The sequence below is a fragment of the Crocodylus porosus genome, unplaced genomic scaffold (assembly GCF_001723895.1).
Source record: "Crocodylus porosus isolate Cpor-Errol unplaced genomic scaffold, CroPor_comp1, whole genome shotgun sequence".
In the NCBI taxonomy this organism is placed as follows: Eukaryota; Metazoa; Chordata; order Crocodylia; family Crocodylidae; genus Crocodylus; species Crocodylus porosus.
The window spans coordinates 23,757,064-23,773,824 of record NW_017728921.1 but is presented as its reverse complement, the minus strand read 5'-3'; the positions used below and the strand labels follow the sequence as shown (position 1 = coordinate 23,773,824).

The 16,761-nt window shown below is 45.0% G+C and overlaps 2 protein-coding genes across 6 annotated transcripts in view; one reads left to right on the top strand and one right to left on the bottom strand.

Annotated features, from left to right (window-relative positions):
• Positions 1-8,817, top strand: part of MTMR3 (myotubularin related protein 3) — a 188,146-nt gene extending 179,329 nt beyond the window's left edge. For 3 of the 5 annotated variants that reach the window (XM_019539285.1, XM_019539282.1, XM_019539283.1), the window contains 2 exons: positions 3,196-3,222; positions 6,735-8,817. In XM_019539285.1, the coding sequence (XP_019394830.1) occupies positions 3,196-3,222; positions 6,735-6,906 (199 nt within the window). In that variant the 3' untranslated portion in view covers positions 6,907-8,817. The remainder of the gene's footprint in view (positions 1-3,195; positions 3,223-6,734) is intronic. The other 2 variants (XM_019539286.1, XM_019539284.1) reach the window with 1 other exon arrangement.
• Positions 8,818-9,049: 232 nt separating this feature from the next.
• LOC109312925 (acyl-CoA dehydrogenase family member 11-like) overlaps positions 9,050-16,761 on the bottom strand; it is a 31,951-nt gene continuing 24,239 nt past the window's right edge. The window contains exon 15 of the mRNA XM_019539289.1: positions 9,050-9,753. Coding sequence (XP_019394834.1) covers positions 9,693-9,753 — 61 coding nt within the window. The 3' untranslated portion in view covers positions 9,050-9,692. The remainder of the gene's footprint in view (positions 9,754-16,761) is intronic.

Genomic DNA, 16,761 nt, shown 5'->3' with positions numbered 1-16,761 from the left:
ATTTGTTTATAGCATCTACTTCAAAAATAGCAACTCGTATCAGCTCTGCACCTGTTGAAACATACTCAGACCTTTTTTTCCCTTCAGTTTTGATTCAGAGGCAGCCTGCTGTTTGCAAACATAGTTTCATAAGTAAATGTTATAAACTACCTTATTTCCTCAAGTACACCGTGCCTCCCTAATAAGACACGCACCTCGTTTTTGAAAGGCAGGATGAAGAAGTAGAGATTTTTCCTTGAAAATACTGTTAAGTACAGTATTTTCCCAGGGAAGACACAGGCAACTGCAGTTATGGGCAGAGCAAAAGACTGTGGCTGCTCTGTTAGCTGCCTAGTAGAGCTGTGCGAAGCTTTGGGTGCTGATTTGTTTCGGAGATTTGGCCTGATTTGGCAGTCGAATCTGAATTGAATCAAGAGACTAATAAAAAGGTCTGAATCAATTTGAAGCTCTCTGAATCAATTCGGAAAAGATTCAGAGAGCTGCAGAGAGATCTGGAGATTCGAGCGGTCCCTGCTCGCCGCTGCAGGGAGCTGGACCCAGACTGTATGCTGATAACTGGGGTGGGGGGCTGGAGAAGCGGGGAGGGGCCATGGGGGGACTCTTTCCAGGCTCCATCCCCTGCGTGCTCCCCCAGCCCCCCTGAGTGCCCCCCTCAAGTACCCACACTCCCAGCCCCTGCCATGGCTGCCCCACACAGCCCAGCTCCCGGTTCTTTAAAAAAAAAAAAAAACAAAAGCCCCCATTCACCAGCTGCTGCCAGCGAGGTGGGGGCAATCCCCACTGCCCTGCACTGTGTGGGGGGGTCTGCCTCGTGCTCCCAACCCCTGCCCACTCTCTGCCCTCCCCCCCTTGGCTGTCCCAGCTCTTTAAAAAAAAAAAAAAGCCCTCACTCACCAGAAGCTGTAGTGGCCGTCAGGACTTCTGGGGGCTCATGGCAGAGCCCTCCATGCAGCGCAGGGCAGTGTGGGGCAGGAGATATCATCCCCCCCTGCCTGGCAAGAGCTGGTGAGTGAGGGGGCATTTTTTTTTTTTTAAAGAGCCGATGCTGGGGCAAAGTAGCCATGGGGGCACTGGGAGACCATGCAGGGGATGGGGGCTTGAGCCCCCATGCAGTGTGGGGCAGCGAGTGCAGTGGGGATGGCCCCCCCACCTGGCAGGAGCCGGTGAGTGGGGGCTTTCTTTTTTTGCCTTTTTTTTTAAAGAGCTGGGACACTGGGGCTGGGAGAGTGGGCAGATGGGGGCTCATGGAGACCACCCCACACACAGCACGGGGCAGTGGGGGGGCAGCATGGATCACCCCCCTGTCTGGCAGTAGCCAGTGAGTGCCAGGCCTTTTTTTAATTGCTGGGAAGCCAGGGCCAGGCAGGACAGCTATTGATAGGGCTGGAAGAGTGGGCAGGGGATGAGGCCTGTTTGATTTGGAGATTTAGGCGATTCTGTGCCGGCCAGATCTCTGAATCAGATTCAACTGAATCAATTCAGGACAGTGATTCGAATCACCAAGTTGAATCACTGTCCCCCAAATCAGCTGAATCCGAAGCAAATATTAGCTGCTTTGCGCAGGGTTACTGCCTAGCTGTAGGATGTGCAGGTGCTGCTGGCTAAACCAGTTATGCTGAGCTGGGTGGGCAACCAGAAATGCCTGCCAGGTCAGCAGAGAGCCTGATCCAGCAGCAGCACCTGCAGAGTCAGCTGAGGGCCTCTGTTCCAGCCTGGGCTTGGCTCTGTTTTGGAAGTGCAGAAGTTCGTGCTGAATTAGTAGCAGCTTCCGCAGCATGAGCTTCTGCTGTAGAAAGTGTTTACAGCTAACAGCCAAGGAGCTGTGTGCTTCCTTTACTGTTCCCTGTGCCTTATGTGCAGCATTACTTTCTCAACCCCCTCCCTGTTGCTGCAGAAATTGTTATTACTGTATTTCCCTACTTAAAACACGCGCACCAGTTTCCAGCAGCTGGTTTTGGGGAAACGTGTGTATATTATACCTGAGAAAATACAGCATTATACAGTCCATTTACCATTTAATACTGTCAGCCCCTCAGTAACATTTTTTCCATCACTGGGTAGAAAACTGTTTCCTTCTCCATCTCTTCTTTGCTCCTCATTACATGAGTTGTATAAGAAATTTTGAGACAGACATCTGGAATACGGGTTGATTGGATTAGTCTTCGCAAAATCTGTTGCCCAGAAAGGCCATACTAGATAGAGCCAGCACAGTGGTCTGATGAAGGGCAGGTATCACTAGCCTGTTGATTAGTTTGATTCTGGCTTGAGACAGGGAATCACAGGTTTTTTGGCTGCATTTTAAAGTTTTAGGAATCAAGATATATCACTATATTATACAGTCTTCTTGCTGAATCTTGCAGTTGACAAGGTGATCACAGGAGCTATAACTTAAAAGTTTATTTTTGATGCTGTATTGCCATAAGAAGCAGCAGTGAGTTAAAACATAATCTTTGGTTTGTGTCCATGTTTCTATTTATTTCCACTTTGTCCTCCTAAAAAGATAAGCCCATGGAAGAATGAACAGAAGTTGAACAGTTTTCATTTTCCTAGGGTTCCTTGTCTATGTGTTTGTAGATAAATATATTTTATAACTTCAGATGAAAAGCATATGTTCTAAGCATTTAAATAATGTGTGTCTGAAGAACATGATAAGAGATGAAGTCTGGTGTTTTCCTTTGTCTTTTCTCTACTGGGTTGTTTATTTTAGTCATCTGTTGCAAAATGTTCCCATTCAGCATCATCACTTTGCCTCCCGTATCTCCCTGGACTCACTCTCTCACTTAGGATCTAGTCTACAACTTCCAGACAAGTCTGTGCTCTGGGGAATTCCTATTGTGCTTTTATATACTAAGGAATTGAAACTGTTTCAGGATTTCAGTCTTATTCCCAATTGCCCTTTAGTTTTTGCATTTCCTGGTCTTACTGTTTCCAACTTTGTGGTTTATAAGATACCACGTGTAAGTAATAAGCTACCTGAACAACTAGAAGACCAAAAAAAGTTTCAGTAATTTACGTTGTCATTAATCCTGCTGGACAGGGTGGATCTTCGTCCTTTCTCCCTTTGAAGGTGAAATGAGTTTTAAAACCACATATTCTAAACTTTTTGCCAGTTTAAAAAAACTCCAGTGTCCCTCATTGCCACTATTTGCTTCTTTTGCTATTTTCCCTTCTGAGCTGTTTCTCCCCTCCTTGCAGGGACATTGAACGTGTTGATCAAACCTGGTGAGCATTTGCAACAGCCTCTGTCTGTTGTCTGTCTGTATTTCTTTGATAACTTTTCCAAACTAACTTTATTCCCTTTCTTTGTTTTCCACTTGCCCAGAAACCACCAAAAGTTAATTGTGGATGGATAGTACATCCTGCCAGGGATTTAGAGCTCTGACCAGGCCGCTGTTTCCACAGGAAGGCATTTAGGATTAAGCTTTTTGTAGCATAAACACATCTCAGTTTAAACTAAGTCTCATTTTAGTAGTAAATCATTTGTTTGAGCAGCAAACCGTGCTTAGTCACCAATTTATTTCCAGTTCCTTTCCTTTTTTGCCTTAGTATTGCTGGAATGCTACAGGACAGTCCCAGTGTAGCTTTGAAGTGTGTTGGAAGGAGATGACCAACAATTATAGAGAGACTAAAATACCCCAGGAATAACAAGCAGTGTGGGGAACGGTAGTATAAGGGGTAGATGTTTGTGACTGGCCAGACAAGGGAGGTGTGGTAGTAAGATTATGATGAGGCAAAGAAAATGCCATCTCTCACAGGACGAATAAGATTTTCCAGGCACTGTAGAGGAAAGCCAAATTTGATGGGTTTTTTGTTTGTTTTGGTTTGTTCTGTTTTGCATATCTCAGGTGAAGCAGATGTCTGCCAGGGTGTACGGGACTGAGTTTCAGTGTGACGGGTTGTCATTTTGGAGCGGTGTGCCCTGTCACACGGGGTTAGGCAGGGGGAAACACTCAAACGTGTAAGATGAGCTGCTTCAAGTCAGTACGTATCTTAAAGAATACTATTGGCTGCTCTTCATTATAGTTTGCCAACAGTAAGTTTGTGCTGAATACTCATTGCTTCAGCAGGACTGTAGGATACCTGAACTGCTTTCCTGCAGGGCTTTTCTGTATTATATTGCATTAAGTCATTTTCACTCCAGCTGTTTTTGATGGCATCCATGAGGCAGTGTCAAAACCACCATACAAATCTATAGCCATCATTGAGTTTGCTAGTGCTGAGATTAAGACCAGAGGCTGGCGTAAGGAGGTAAAAATGGGATTTCCCTTTGCTGACTGTCACTCCATTAGTGACTGGCATCTGGTAATCTCAAAAGATGAATCAGGATTGCTACATGTAGACTTTTCTTCCTGGCAGAAATCTCTTGGCAGCAGCAACAGTTTCCCACCGCAGTTAATGAGAAAGGCTTCAGCCAAGCAGATAAACCCTGGGAGTTTCTGAGTCGAACATGAAGAAGTCAGAACCCTGAAGTTCAGTGCTAAAGCCTTAATAATGCCTTCCTAGTCTTTGAGGGCAGGGTTGTGAACTGGAGTTCTTGTCAGCTTCACTTGATCAGAGCCAGGCTTTGCGGGGGCGTGGGGGAGAAGAATTTCAGTCATTTTCCAGATTTAAATCTTATCCACAGCTCCCTTGAGGTGCATGAGCCAGTGTGCCTCCGCCAACTGACACCTGACAAGACCACGTACAAGACTGTTCATTGTGTTGCATCGTCGCTGTCACTTTCTAAGCATGGGATAGATATGTGGCTGCTCATCTCATGGCTTTGCATGATTCGTGTTGACTTTCATACATTTTCTCTATGTAGAAGTGTGGGGCTGCTGTGCTTCCACTGAGCTACTGTACACACATTTATTGTATCATGCAGAAACTGGGAGGACCACAGGTTTTTAATTTTATTATGACTTTCTGTCTGTCTTGTACTTTAATTTTCTAAAGAATTTACTTGTAAGAAGCTGGAGGAAAAGGCCCAGTTACCCCCAGGTACTTATCCTTACCAAGCAGGCAGTTTTAGACAAGTAAAGCAACCCAGAGCCTTTTTCTGTTAGGCCACTGTTCAGACCTGGCTCACATTATTAGTTAACAAAGTAAGAGCCCTGCAGCAGCCTTTTTGCCAGCTTGCACTAGGTGAGAGTTTAAGGTTGTGGGACCACAAACAAGTTACTGCAAGGTAAATATGGGCAGGAGTTTACAACATGGCAGTTATTCCACATACCTGTTTGTCCTCTGTCCTATCCAGTGGTACACAAAAGTTAACTTGCAGTAACTTACTTCTCTTTCATCAAGGAGCAGCCAGACAGAGATTAGCTTTCTCTTTACCTGAGAGCATGCCTGTGAGCAGTTACCATAAAGCAGCTGCTGTGCTGTAAATCCTGTGCTTTTTTACTTCGTGGTAACTTATTCTAGTGCCCGGGCCCTCAGCCAGGGTCCCAGGACACACACTGAGAACTAAGGAACATTTTCAAACGAGCATCAGTGATTTAGGCATCTAAGACCCTTTGAAAGTAAGATTTAGGCACCTAAAGCACTCAGCAAGAGAGGCCAGGGGTTGAATTACAAGTGGAAAGTGAGGCCTAAATGGCATGTCCATTGCCACGTAACTGCAGTCCCATTTGGGATTCTCATTCACCACAGAGCAAAATGGGTGACAGAATCAACCTGGATGAGCACCATGCAAGGTAAAATGGGGGGGGGGATGAGGGACCTTCAGCCTTTTAGCCCAGTAGCTTAATAGTTAGAGCATCTGCCCTGGGAGCAGAAGACCTAGGTTTTATGTCCCCCGTAACCAGAAGGAGTTTGAACCTACATCTCCTAATCCCCAGAAAATTGTTCAGACCTTCAGGAAGCATGGCAGCCTCTTCTCCAGCCCTCCTCCTGAAGCTGGCCAGACGGCACTTTTCATTTCATTGGCTAGACTGTATAAACAGTATTAGACAGGTTTTGCCCCTTTAGGAGCAGGGACAGCACTCAGCTCAGCCTTCAGCTGCCCTGACTGCCCTTCATTGCCAAGCAGCAGTCATCTCAGTGAACCACATGCTCTGTCTTACACTTCTGCTTCTGGTTCAATATAACTCCCTCTCTGGGCTGGCTGTGCCCAGCTCCAAGAGAAGTGCTGGAGAAAGCTGTGCATATAGACTTGCCTGTGCCACACTGGTGCCAGGAAGCAGAGCCACAGATTCAAACCCCATGTGTGAGGGAGACCTAGAAACTGGGGCCTCCTGGATAAGTGTCCTTATCATTGGGTCCAGCCTTGAATACTGGATCCTCATTTTTTTTTCTGCAGGTAAAATCCTGTGACTTACCTTGCCTTAGGGGGTATACATGGGCAAATCTGTTTCACTGCACAGCTGCCTAGGCAGACCAGAGCCATACTGAGTATGTTTAGTGGCAGTATGCAGAGCTGAATTGAAAACTCTGCGTAAGTTCCAAAAACTGCAGATATGCAGCTGAATATGTGCCATTTTGGTATATAACAGGTAAAAGTATTTAGCCTTCAATCTCTACCTTAGCTATAGAGCTGGTCCCATCAGTGCTGCAACATGGGTGTAGGCTAGGGTGGGGAAGCTTGCCCTGTTTTTGCCTGTGCTCTGTTACTTAAAAAATACAACTGCAGTCTCCCGGGCTAGCCACTTTCACAGGCACTTAAGAGGTAGTGTCAGGTTAAAACGTGAGTAGCTGTGTTAATATGCTTCTAATTTTTTTCCATTTCTCTCTCCTCTTCTTGTTCCTGCTTCAAGGAATTGTGGAAATGTCTTTTGTTCCAGTTGCTGTAACCAGAAGGTGCCAGTTCCTAGTCAACAGCTCTTTGAACCCAGCAGAGTCTGCAAATCTTGCTACAGCAGCTTGCACCCCAGTTGTTCCAGCCTTGACCTTGAACTGGATAAACCCATCACTGCCACTTCAAATTAAAGCTCCAGCCTGGAAGGAATGGGAAAGAGAGACAGTGCTAATCTTCCCCTACACAGACTCACACATGCCTGGTGAACTGATGCTGGTAGGACTGGAGAAGCCATGCACTTTGGAGTTTAAGGCATGGAACACTGCTTGGAGGATCAGAGCTCTAGGATGTACTACTGGATTGTGGGACTCTTCATTTCCATCTATTGCCCCCCCTTTCCTTTTTATCTTGTTTGTGTGTACATATATATATAATATATACTTTTTTTTTTTTTTTTTTGGTTTGCTGGAAGACTGTAGAGTGGGAAAGGAGGCTGGGTCCAGAGCCAGGTCTCCCTGATGTTTTTGGCACTCCCACTGCTGTGTTGAAGACAGACTTTTCCTTTTTATGGAGGAAAGGAGAGGAGGGGGATCAGTCCAGAGATGGCGTGCAGAGCGTGAATACCTGTAGTGTCAGTGCTAGTGCTTTCAGTCACTCCTGTTACTTCCAAACCAGAAACTGCTGTTTGGGAAACTGTTGCTGCTAGAAGAAATGGGAATCTCTTTCCCAAGAGAGCACTCTCCCCCTCTGTTCTTAGAGTGGGTTTAGTTATCCTCCCTGCGTGAAAGGGGAATCAATCACAGATTTCCATACTCAGTGGCTCTGTACATACTTATTATATAATCCATGTGTTATTGCCATTAGCCAAGTTGGCTGTTATTTTGAGTGGAAACATCTGGACACCTTTGGCTAAGGAAAGTGTGCGCTTGTTTGAGGGAAGTGAGAAGGAAGGGGATTGAACAGACTGCTTGTTTGGGGCTGGTTTTACACTGGCATCTCTATGTAAGATTCTGTAAACGCAATTTATTTTTAAAAAAAAGGGTGATGTTTGGGAAATTAGGCGGCTTTTAAACTTCTACCCTTGCTCCATTTTTAGGGTGGTTTACACAGAAGGCAGAGCTGTTTCACTAATAGTACATTCACCTGGTTCCTACTAACATAGGATGAATATCATACTGTAGATCAGACTCACACTTTAATGAGATAACCCAGAGCAACTAAAGGACAGCTGTGATATGCTAACTAAATGTCATTACCCTCAGGCTATCAGCCAGTAAAAGGTAGCATACCGCCTCTGGTACCATCTGTGAAACATTTCCTTCTCTTCATCCTGTGGTCTGCATACTCCAGACATGAAAATCCTGACCAAGGGCCCTATCCAGAATAAAACAAATCATGGATTTTTCCATGCTTTTATAAGTCACCTCAATAAAGTGTGAGTCTCTCTAACAAAGAACTGTTTGTACCCATGTCTCTGCCTTTTGATAAACACTGCTTAGTGCAGTTTGGAGAAGAAAGGCACATTATAACATTCTGCTTCATGATTTATTGTCCAAATTTAAGTTGTGACAGCTTCTGCTTCTGATGTTCTCAAAAAGAACAAATCCCACTGAAGTATTTGAAAATTTTTAGTATGAAAGTGCAAGGAATTATAATGGATCTTGGGCAAGACGGATACTCGCTGTTAGTGAAGCATCAAAACATCACCTAGAGTGAAGCTCACACAGAGAGAATGTCTGGTAGCACCTAATGGGAAAGAAATGTCAAGGCCTTTTACTTTTGACAGCTGAACTTTCCTCGCTCTTTGAGAAAGAAGCATAAACTGCTGTAGAGTTAAGCTAAAGATTCACAAGACATACATGAATGTTTCAAGCTGTTTCACATAGCAGCCTATGTACTTAAATTACAAAGGGGCTGGTAACAAGACTCCTTGAGTTCTTCCCTGGTACATGCTTTGAAACACTTTCAGATCATCGGTAGGGAAGAGCAGACAGAAAGACAGGGTCTCCAGTTTGAGTTGTATCTAGAATCAATTGTTCCTGGAACTGCTCTAGATGTTACAATTTCAGGTAAAACAGAGAAAGTTGGAACAGGAACCAGAGTAATACACAGCTCCTATCGCTCTGGTTTTTCCATTGAGGTTGTGATTAGAAGTCTGATTTTAGGGGACATGGTATAGTTCTGCACACTAACATGGTGTGGTTTTGTGGTGCAAGTAGACGGTCAGAACTAAGTCTAAGATTCTGCAGTTCCTAATGACAGGTGCCAAGAGGTTATGATACGGGTTTTTTGGGTCTGTGATGTATAGTGTGAATAAATGCTTGCAGCTCTTAGTCTTTTTTGATCAATGAAGCACTTTTTTATTAATATTATTTTTCTTTTTATGTAAAGGAGGAACTGATATCTCTCCATAGCTGTATATATAACCCTTCTCTCCTAAAGAGAGTAAAGTGCTCCTATATTTTTCATTTTTGTCAAAGCAAGAAGTAAATACTTTAGAATTGTTGAATATATAAATAAAAGTGAATAAAATTTAGAGTTTTGCATGGGAGCATTTGCTAACACACTTTCTATTTTTTTATTTTACCTTCCTATCCTTAGGCGAAATATTTGAGGTTCAACAGAGACATTGATGCCTTTGATAAAAAAGACTGAAAGCCTCCTCTTGCTTTCTTTTCCACTGTGTGTCTTTGCAAGGAACATGCGCCTATTTTTTTAGAAGAAAAAATATATATTATGGTTGGTTTTACCGGTATTAGAATCCCAGCCAGGTTGTGGGGGGAAGGGGACATAAAAATTAGCAGCATCAGGTGCTGTTCTGTAACAATCAATGCAGTTTTCCTTTGAACAGAAAAACTGGGTGTTAAGAGAGTTTGATCCTCCTTTGTACCTCAGATTTTTCTTCCCTTGCGCTGACCATCAGATTTCAAAGCTTGATCTAATGATTACTCCAAACATGCTGAAACGGCACAGGTCATCAGACCTCATCCCAGGCTTCAGTATAGTTTGGAAAAGGGAGTTTTGCATATGTCCACCATCTGCAGCAAACGAAGTGTTAGTGTTCACTGTAAGATAATGCTGGTGAAGAACTTGAAGCCCAGTTCTGATTTGCATGATTTCTGCCTTATTTTCAGTGCTTTATGGAGAAGCCAGGGGTCTTTGGGAACAAACCAAATTCACTCAGGTTTAATGATGAAAACTCTTATAATCTCAAGCTGGACAACTCTACTAGTTCTTCTGAAAAACCTCACCTGCATAAGGGTCTAATTCTCTTAGAGCTGCTAGTTTGTTTCAGCAACATTACTTCATGTCCACACCTGTCCACTTCCCATCACACAACCTTGTGGTTTCTTTTATTAATTTTTTACTTCAGTATTTTATGTCAGGAATTTTGTACTGAGCTCTCTGGGTGATTGAACAATTCTCTAAGAGTCTCTTGCTTATTTTGGCACCGCCCTATTCTAGCCCCAAAGTGTGGTGCACAGCTAATTTACAATCTTACTGCATTTTTCTTTAAAAATTAAATAATACTGCCGATTCTCGGGAGAGCTGTGAGCACGGCCAGTGGCTCTCTCTCACAGCTTCAAGAACAAAATTAAAAAAATCCCATCTAATGTTGTGCACTGTTAAGAATGAGTAAGGGGACATTCAGGGTAATCGTCAGTTATACACTAGAGTAATGTGATTTTAGGTAGCTCCTTTCATACCTGAGTTATTTCAAAGTGCTTTTCCACTAACTCATTATTCTGTAATACAATGATTGTAGGCTTCATCTACGCATCAGCATCTCTGGCCTCGGACATGACATATGCTGTCATTGAAAGCTGCTCTATTACGAATGGACTGTTGAGCAGGAAGCTGGGATTATCCCCATCCGTTGCCAGAAAGATCTGACGTTTAATTTCCTCCTGGAGTTACTCCAGTATTGAAGAGCAAAGGTTTTCAATTTGAAGAACCCAAAGGGACCGCCCTTCTAACAGGTCAGCAGTCCCTTTGAGTGCATTGCATTGCTGATGTTTAGGAGTCTATGCCCAAGGGATCAGTTATACCTAAAAAATATTTGTTCCTCTTCTTTGATGGAGCTGGTAAATACCTTAAAATTGCAAAAGTACAGTTGCTATTGTAAAATACAACTTCAGTGCTGCCTTACCTGCTGTGCATTCCTCTTGAATGATGTTGAAATAGCCTTTGAAACACTCACTGGTGGTTTACAGAAAAGGCTGGCTGTCTTATGGAGTCAAAAAGCCTCACATGAAATAACCTAAGTATGCTTACAGCTGGGCAGCAGTTGTCCCAACAGCCATTAGAACAGAGTTAGTGAACTGGTGCCATGCTGATGGGGATGGGAGCTGATCAGTTGTTCACACCTTGAGTTGACAGTCAACAGATGAAGTATGCTGGTGGTAGTGTGAGTGGCAATAAGTCATGAGTGCTTCACCTGAGGGGTCAAGAAGAGGTTAGCAGTTGCTAAAAAAAAAAGGAAGACCTCAGGCTTCAGTATGTAGGAACATAGCATGGTTCAAAACTGCCACTTTAAGCTGTTTTGTGGGGCTGGTAAAAAGCGGTAACCATGTGCAAGTGTGCTGAGCTGATTCAGTCATGTAGAGGAGCTTGGGGGGTACAGATGCCTGCTTACCGTTTTTACAGATCCTGCATTCCTGTAGGCTCCTCATTGGTGTGATAAGCTACGAGAACTATCACAGTGTCCCTCCACAGTTCATTAAAGGATCAGGCTATAACTGGCTCTTTCAAAGGAGGTGTACAAACCACTGCTGCAAATATTGCTGCATGGAAGTCAGTTCACTCATGGTTTTGGTTCATATTCAGGTTCTGAATCAGGATTTACATTGTCTCTAAAGCCATCGTGAGCTATATCACCCAGAAGGGATTGCTTATCACTGCTATTTAGCAAGCCACATAGAATCATTATTTTTGGCTAAAAATGGCAAGCAGCATTTTAGACTCTTTTCTCTAGGTTGAACAGTGGGTATGAGTGTAGCTCTGGTTCATAGAAATGCCAAATGGAAGCATGCGTTTGGAGTTGCATAGATGCTTTTGTTTAGGTTGTTTTAAGGGACAACTTGGTAATTCCGCTGTGGGCAGTTTCAGTCCCTTTACAACCACAAAAACTGTTGGAGCAGCACAGAGGATCTAAATATACAGCCAAAATCTAGCCCAAGGTGCATGAAATTGTAGTTTATCCACAGCTTTCCCTACACTATATAGCCTAACCTGGCTCTCTGGCTAAGTGGGAATCCACCAGCACAACCAAGAGGTAACAGATGCTGAACTATAAATGTTAATACAGCCATGACGCTACCCACATTTGTCTGTCTTTGTTTTTTGCACACTGTGGACATCCCATTTCCCGGACAGATAAATAATGATTCTCCATCCCTTCACTTTATGCTCACAGGATAGGCTCTAGTCCTCAGACTGTTGCATTTGAGGGTTTCATGATTAACAGAGCCTTTTGGACTTTCAAATTTTTGAAATGCTGCTAAACTTACCTTACTGTTTAACAAGTATATGTTTGGGGGGGGTTTCTTTTCTTTTTCTTTTTTTCTTTTTTTTTCTTTTTTTTTTTCCTTTTTTTTGTTTTGTTTTACCTATTTCCCAGAGTTATCTGATTAAATGAATTATCTTGCAGTGGTCACAGGTGATGCATTTGATTGTAACTTTCTGGTGGAATTTGTATTAAAATGGCATCTGACTAATTACTTCAAGAACATTAAGTGTTTCAAAACATGCAGACCTATGAGACCAGAGAGCTGTTTATCAGCAGTATAAATTGTTAGACCCTAGTGCTTACTTGTTTGTAACAGCATTTATTCTGCTGTAGCCTCAGAGTGAATATTTAGATCTTAATAAATTTGTCTTTTTCATACACAGTGACAGTTTTACAGTCGATTATGTTTTGTACCACAGTGTCAACTTATGGCTCCCAGTTTATGATGTTTCTTCTTAGGCAAATTATAGCTCATACACATAGGTGGCAGAAGACCGGGCCTAACAGGGCTTAGCTCCCTCAACGCAGCTCCACTGCTCCACTGTGACACCGTAGCACTGCACCCAGCTCCCCCAGCATGCGCTGGCCCCGCAACAGCCCTGCAGGAGAGAGGTGGCCCCGTACTGCCCTGCGCCTCTCTGTACTGTCCCCTGCACCCTTAGCCGCCCCCCGCCCCCCAAATAATATTCTCTCTCGCCACCACTGCTCATACATTAGGCAAAGTAACATTTTCAGTGTTCAGAAGTGGATATTTAATGCATAAAAATTGGACATGACATCCTGAGCATGAAGCCCTGCCAAACACTGCATTCCTGGAGCAAAGCTCCCAGCAGAAATAGGGATCTGGATGATCTTACCAGCAAGTGGCCAGATTTTGTATTGAAAACACCAAGGCTTAGAACCCCCTGGCTATGTTCTTTAGTTACCTGTATCAAGGCTTGGTAACAACGATTAACTGTGTTGAGTTCAGAGACTGGATCGGGTAAGACAGTGAATATGCTAGATGGGATGTTGCTGTAATTTCTGGACTGGGGTGAAGGCAGTGGTAGGTTAAAGTGACATCAAAACCTCTCCTCAAGATTACTGCCCACCCACTCTGTGAGTTCAAGAGCACGTACTGGAGACTGGGCCTGCTTTGTCTCCTTATATGTGCTATGAGCGCTGTATGTGTTTCAAAAACACCAGTGCCGCATGACGGAAACACATTGGCCTCTTTCCTCATTTCTTTTCCCAGAGCTATAAAATCACACTTCACTGTCAGGTTCAAACCATTACACCTTCTGTATTTGATCTCACTGAAATTGGCTTTTCTTATACAGCAGGTATAATATAGCACAGAGTCAATGCTGATCCCTAAATTTGACTTCCGATACACAGGGCCAGCTTCACATAAGAGCCAGGCACCAATGTCTAGCGTGCAGACACCACTGAAATCCTCACAATTCTTCTTGGTTTCTGCCTAAGCTGTAACGTATGTTTCTCCAATCTTTTATTTTATTGAACTGTTCAGGACTCCTTTCCTGCGTAACCATCTTCAGGATTCCAGTTACAGGACAGTAATGCCCCACAACGTGACACAGGCTTGGCATTTCAGTGCAGATGGGATTTACCATGTCCAAGTTATGCTACAGCCTTGAAATCATGTTCTTATGGCCAAAGCAGCTGTGGACAATGAGTGACAAATCACAGTCCCTGCAAGGAGCACGTCACAGGGAAATAAGATGGGAAAAGAATAGGATAAAGCTGAACATCCATTTTATTTAAAACTGGGACCATTTCTGTGTTTGGATCAGGCTGCCACTTCAAGGTCTTCTTAAAGGCATTGCATACATTTGAGGTTTTTGCAGGTGATCATTTGAGCACATTTTCTCCTGCAAGAGATGCTCAAGAGCAGACATTGTATTTGAGGTGCCATCCATGCCCTCGGAGTGGTGCAAGCACTAGGAATTGCTCTATAGCACTTTGTTTGTAGCAGAACATGTAACATTTGTACAGTTACGTGTAGCACTACAGGAGGTTTCTCTTGCTTTTCTGGCATCCCCAGTCCTCCACTCTCCCCCACTCCTCCAAGGAGGGCAGGAGAGGGAGAGCAGCAGGGCAGCAGCGGGCACTCCTCACCAAAGCCACCTTTGCTCCAGACTCCGGGGGAGCAGCAACCAAGAGCTCCCCGTGCCTGCAGGGCAGCGGAAAGCAAGGAGAGCTACAGCTCCCAATCAAGAGCAGCATCTCACAGTGACAGCCCTGCTTTTCCACACCTGGCTGTCAGCTCTGCTCCTCAGTCCCTACCATTGCACTGCTGTTACCCCAGCAGCAGAGGGAGCAGAAACCACCGCTGCCCACATTGTCAGAGACTGGCTGTCGGGTGATCATTGGTAGCCTGCCCAGTCCCCCTTCTTTGATGGGAGAGGGAACAGCAGGCTCTCAGTGATAGGGCTCGCTGGCAGGCTTCCCTGTAGAAGCAAGCAGGGGAAGCAGAGCAACTCCCTTTCACACCCTGGCTACAGAGCATCTCTCTGTGGCAACTTTGTAGTGCTCCAGCCAGGGAGCTATGAATGTAAGTTCCCCCCAGCACTGTATTTCTGTAGAGCAACAAAGTGCTGTAGCATCAAAGCATCCATTTCTAAGCACTCGGAAGAGAAGACGGTGATTAGGAACTGTTAGGACGGATTTGCCAAAGACAAGTCATGCCTGACCAACCTGATTGTCTTCTATGATGAGATGACTGGCTCTGTGGATGTGGAAAGACCTGCACTTTAGGAAGGCTTTTGATACTATCTCCTACAGGATTGTTCCAAGCCAGGTGAAGAAGTACAGGCTGGATGAATGGACTGCAAGGTGGATAGAAAGCTGGCTGGATTGTTGGTCTCAACAGGTAGTTATCAATGGCTCAATGTCTAGTTGGCAGCCAGTATCAAGTGGAGTGCCCCAGGGGTTGGTCCTAGGGCTGGTTTTATTCAATATCTTCATTAATGGTCTGGAAGATGGGATAGATTGCACTCTCAGCAAGTTTGCGGATGACACCAAGCTGGCAGAGAGTAGTAGATAAGCTGGAGGGTAGGGCTAGGATTCAGCGTGACCTAGACAAATTGGAGGATTGAACCAAAAGAAATTTCATGAGGTTCAACAAGGACAAGTGCAAAGTCCTGCACTTAGGATGGAACAATCCCATGCACCACTACAGCCTAGGGGCCTACTGGCTAAACAGCAATTCTGCAGAAGAGGACCTCGGGGTTACAGTGGACAATACGATGGATGTAAGTCAAGAGAGTGCCTTTGTTATCAAGAAAGCTAACAACATACTGGGCTGCATTAGTAGAAGCATTACCAGCAGACCAAGTGAAGTGATTATTTCACTATTCAGCACTGGTGGGGCCCCATCTGGAATAGTGTTCAGTTTTGGGCCCCCCACTACAGAAAGGATGTGGACAAATTGGAGAGAGTCCAGCAGAGGGCAACAAAAATGGTTCGGGGCTGAGGGACATGACTTATGAGGAAAGACTGAGGAAACTGCACTCATTTAGTCTGCAGAAAATAAGACTGAGGTGGGATTTAACAACAGCCTTCAACTCCCTGAAGGGGTGGTCCAAAGAGGATGGAGCTGGACTGTTCTCAGTGGTGGCAGATGAGAGAACAAGGAGCAATGGTCTCAAGTTGCAGCAAGCGAAGTTGAGGTTAGATATTAGGAAGAATTTCCTCATTAGGAAGGTAGTAAAATACTAGAACAGGTTACCCAGAGAGGTGGTGAAACCTCCATTCGTGGAGGTTTTTAAGGGCCAACTTGACAAAGCTTTGACTGGGATGATCTTGTCAGGGATGAACCTGCTTCGAGATGACCTCCTAAGGTCCCTTCCAACCCTAATGTTTTGATTCTGGGATCACAAATGGATGTCTGTCTATGGCCTGTGTAGATAAAAATTATAACAGCTTCATATATTCAGCATAACCCTAAGCAACACAGGGATAAGCAATACAGCCTGCATGGGACACGCTAGACCAGGGGTGGGCAAAATATGGCCTATGGGCCAGATCTGGCCTGCCAACTGATTGTATCCAGCTGTCTCTGCAGCACTTCACATGGGGCTGAGCCAGCCCACAGCAGCCTGCACCATGCTCCTGCCCACACCTGCTCCATGCCCACCTACAGCACCGCTCCGGCCCCAGTCCTGGCCCCGGCTCCAGCCAGCACGCACAACTTCCCAGTGGGTCTGCCTTCTACCCACTCGACTGTCTGCAAGTGGCTGCTCATTGTGCTGGGCAGGTGGAGAGGATGGAAGGCAGCCAGGAGCTGGAGCCCCATGTGCTGGGGCGGGAGCCACCCGGCTGCAGCTTCCTCCCCACCTTGAGTGGTGCAGCAGGGACAGGAGCCACTGGATGTGGAGGGAGCTGAGCAGTACCCAGGCAGCTGCTGTAAAAGCAGCCCTGCTTTGAAGCTGTGCACACTGGGCAGGGCTGGGACTGAAGTCAGGGTTGTGCCAGCTGTGGGCACAGAGTGGGTTGGGGGGGGTCCAGCATGGGCTGCTGCAGGCAGAAGTGGGGA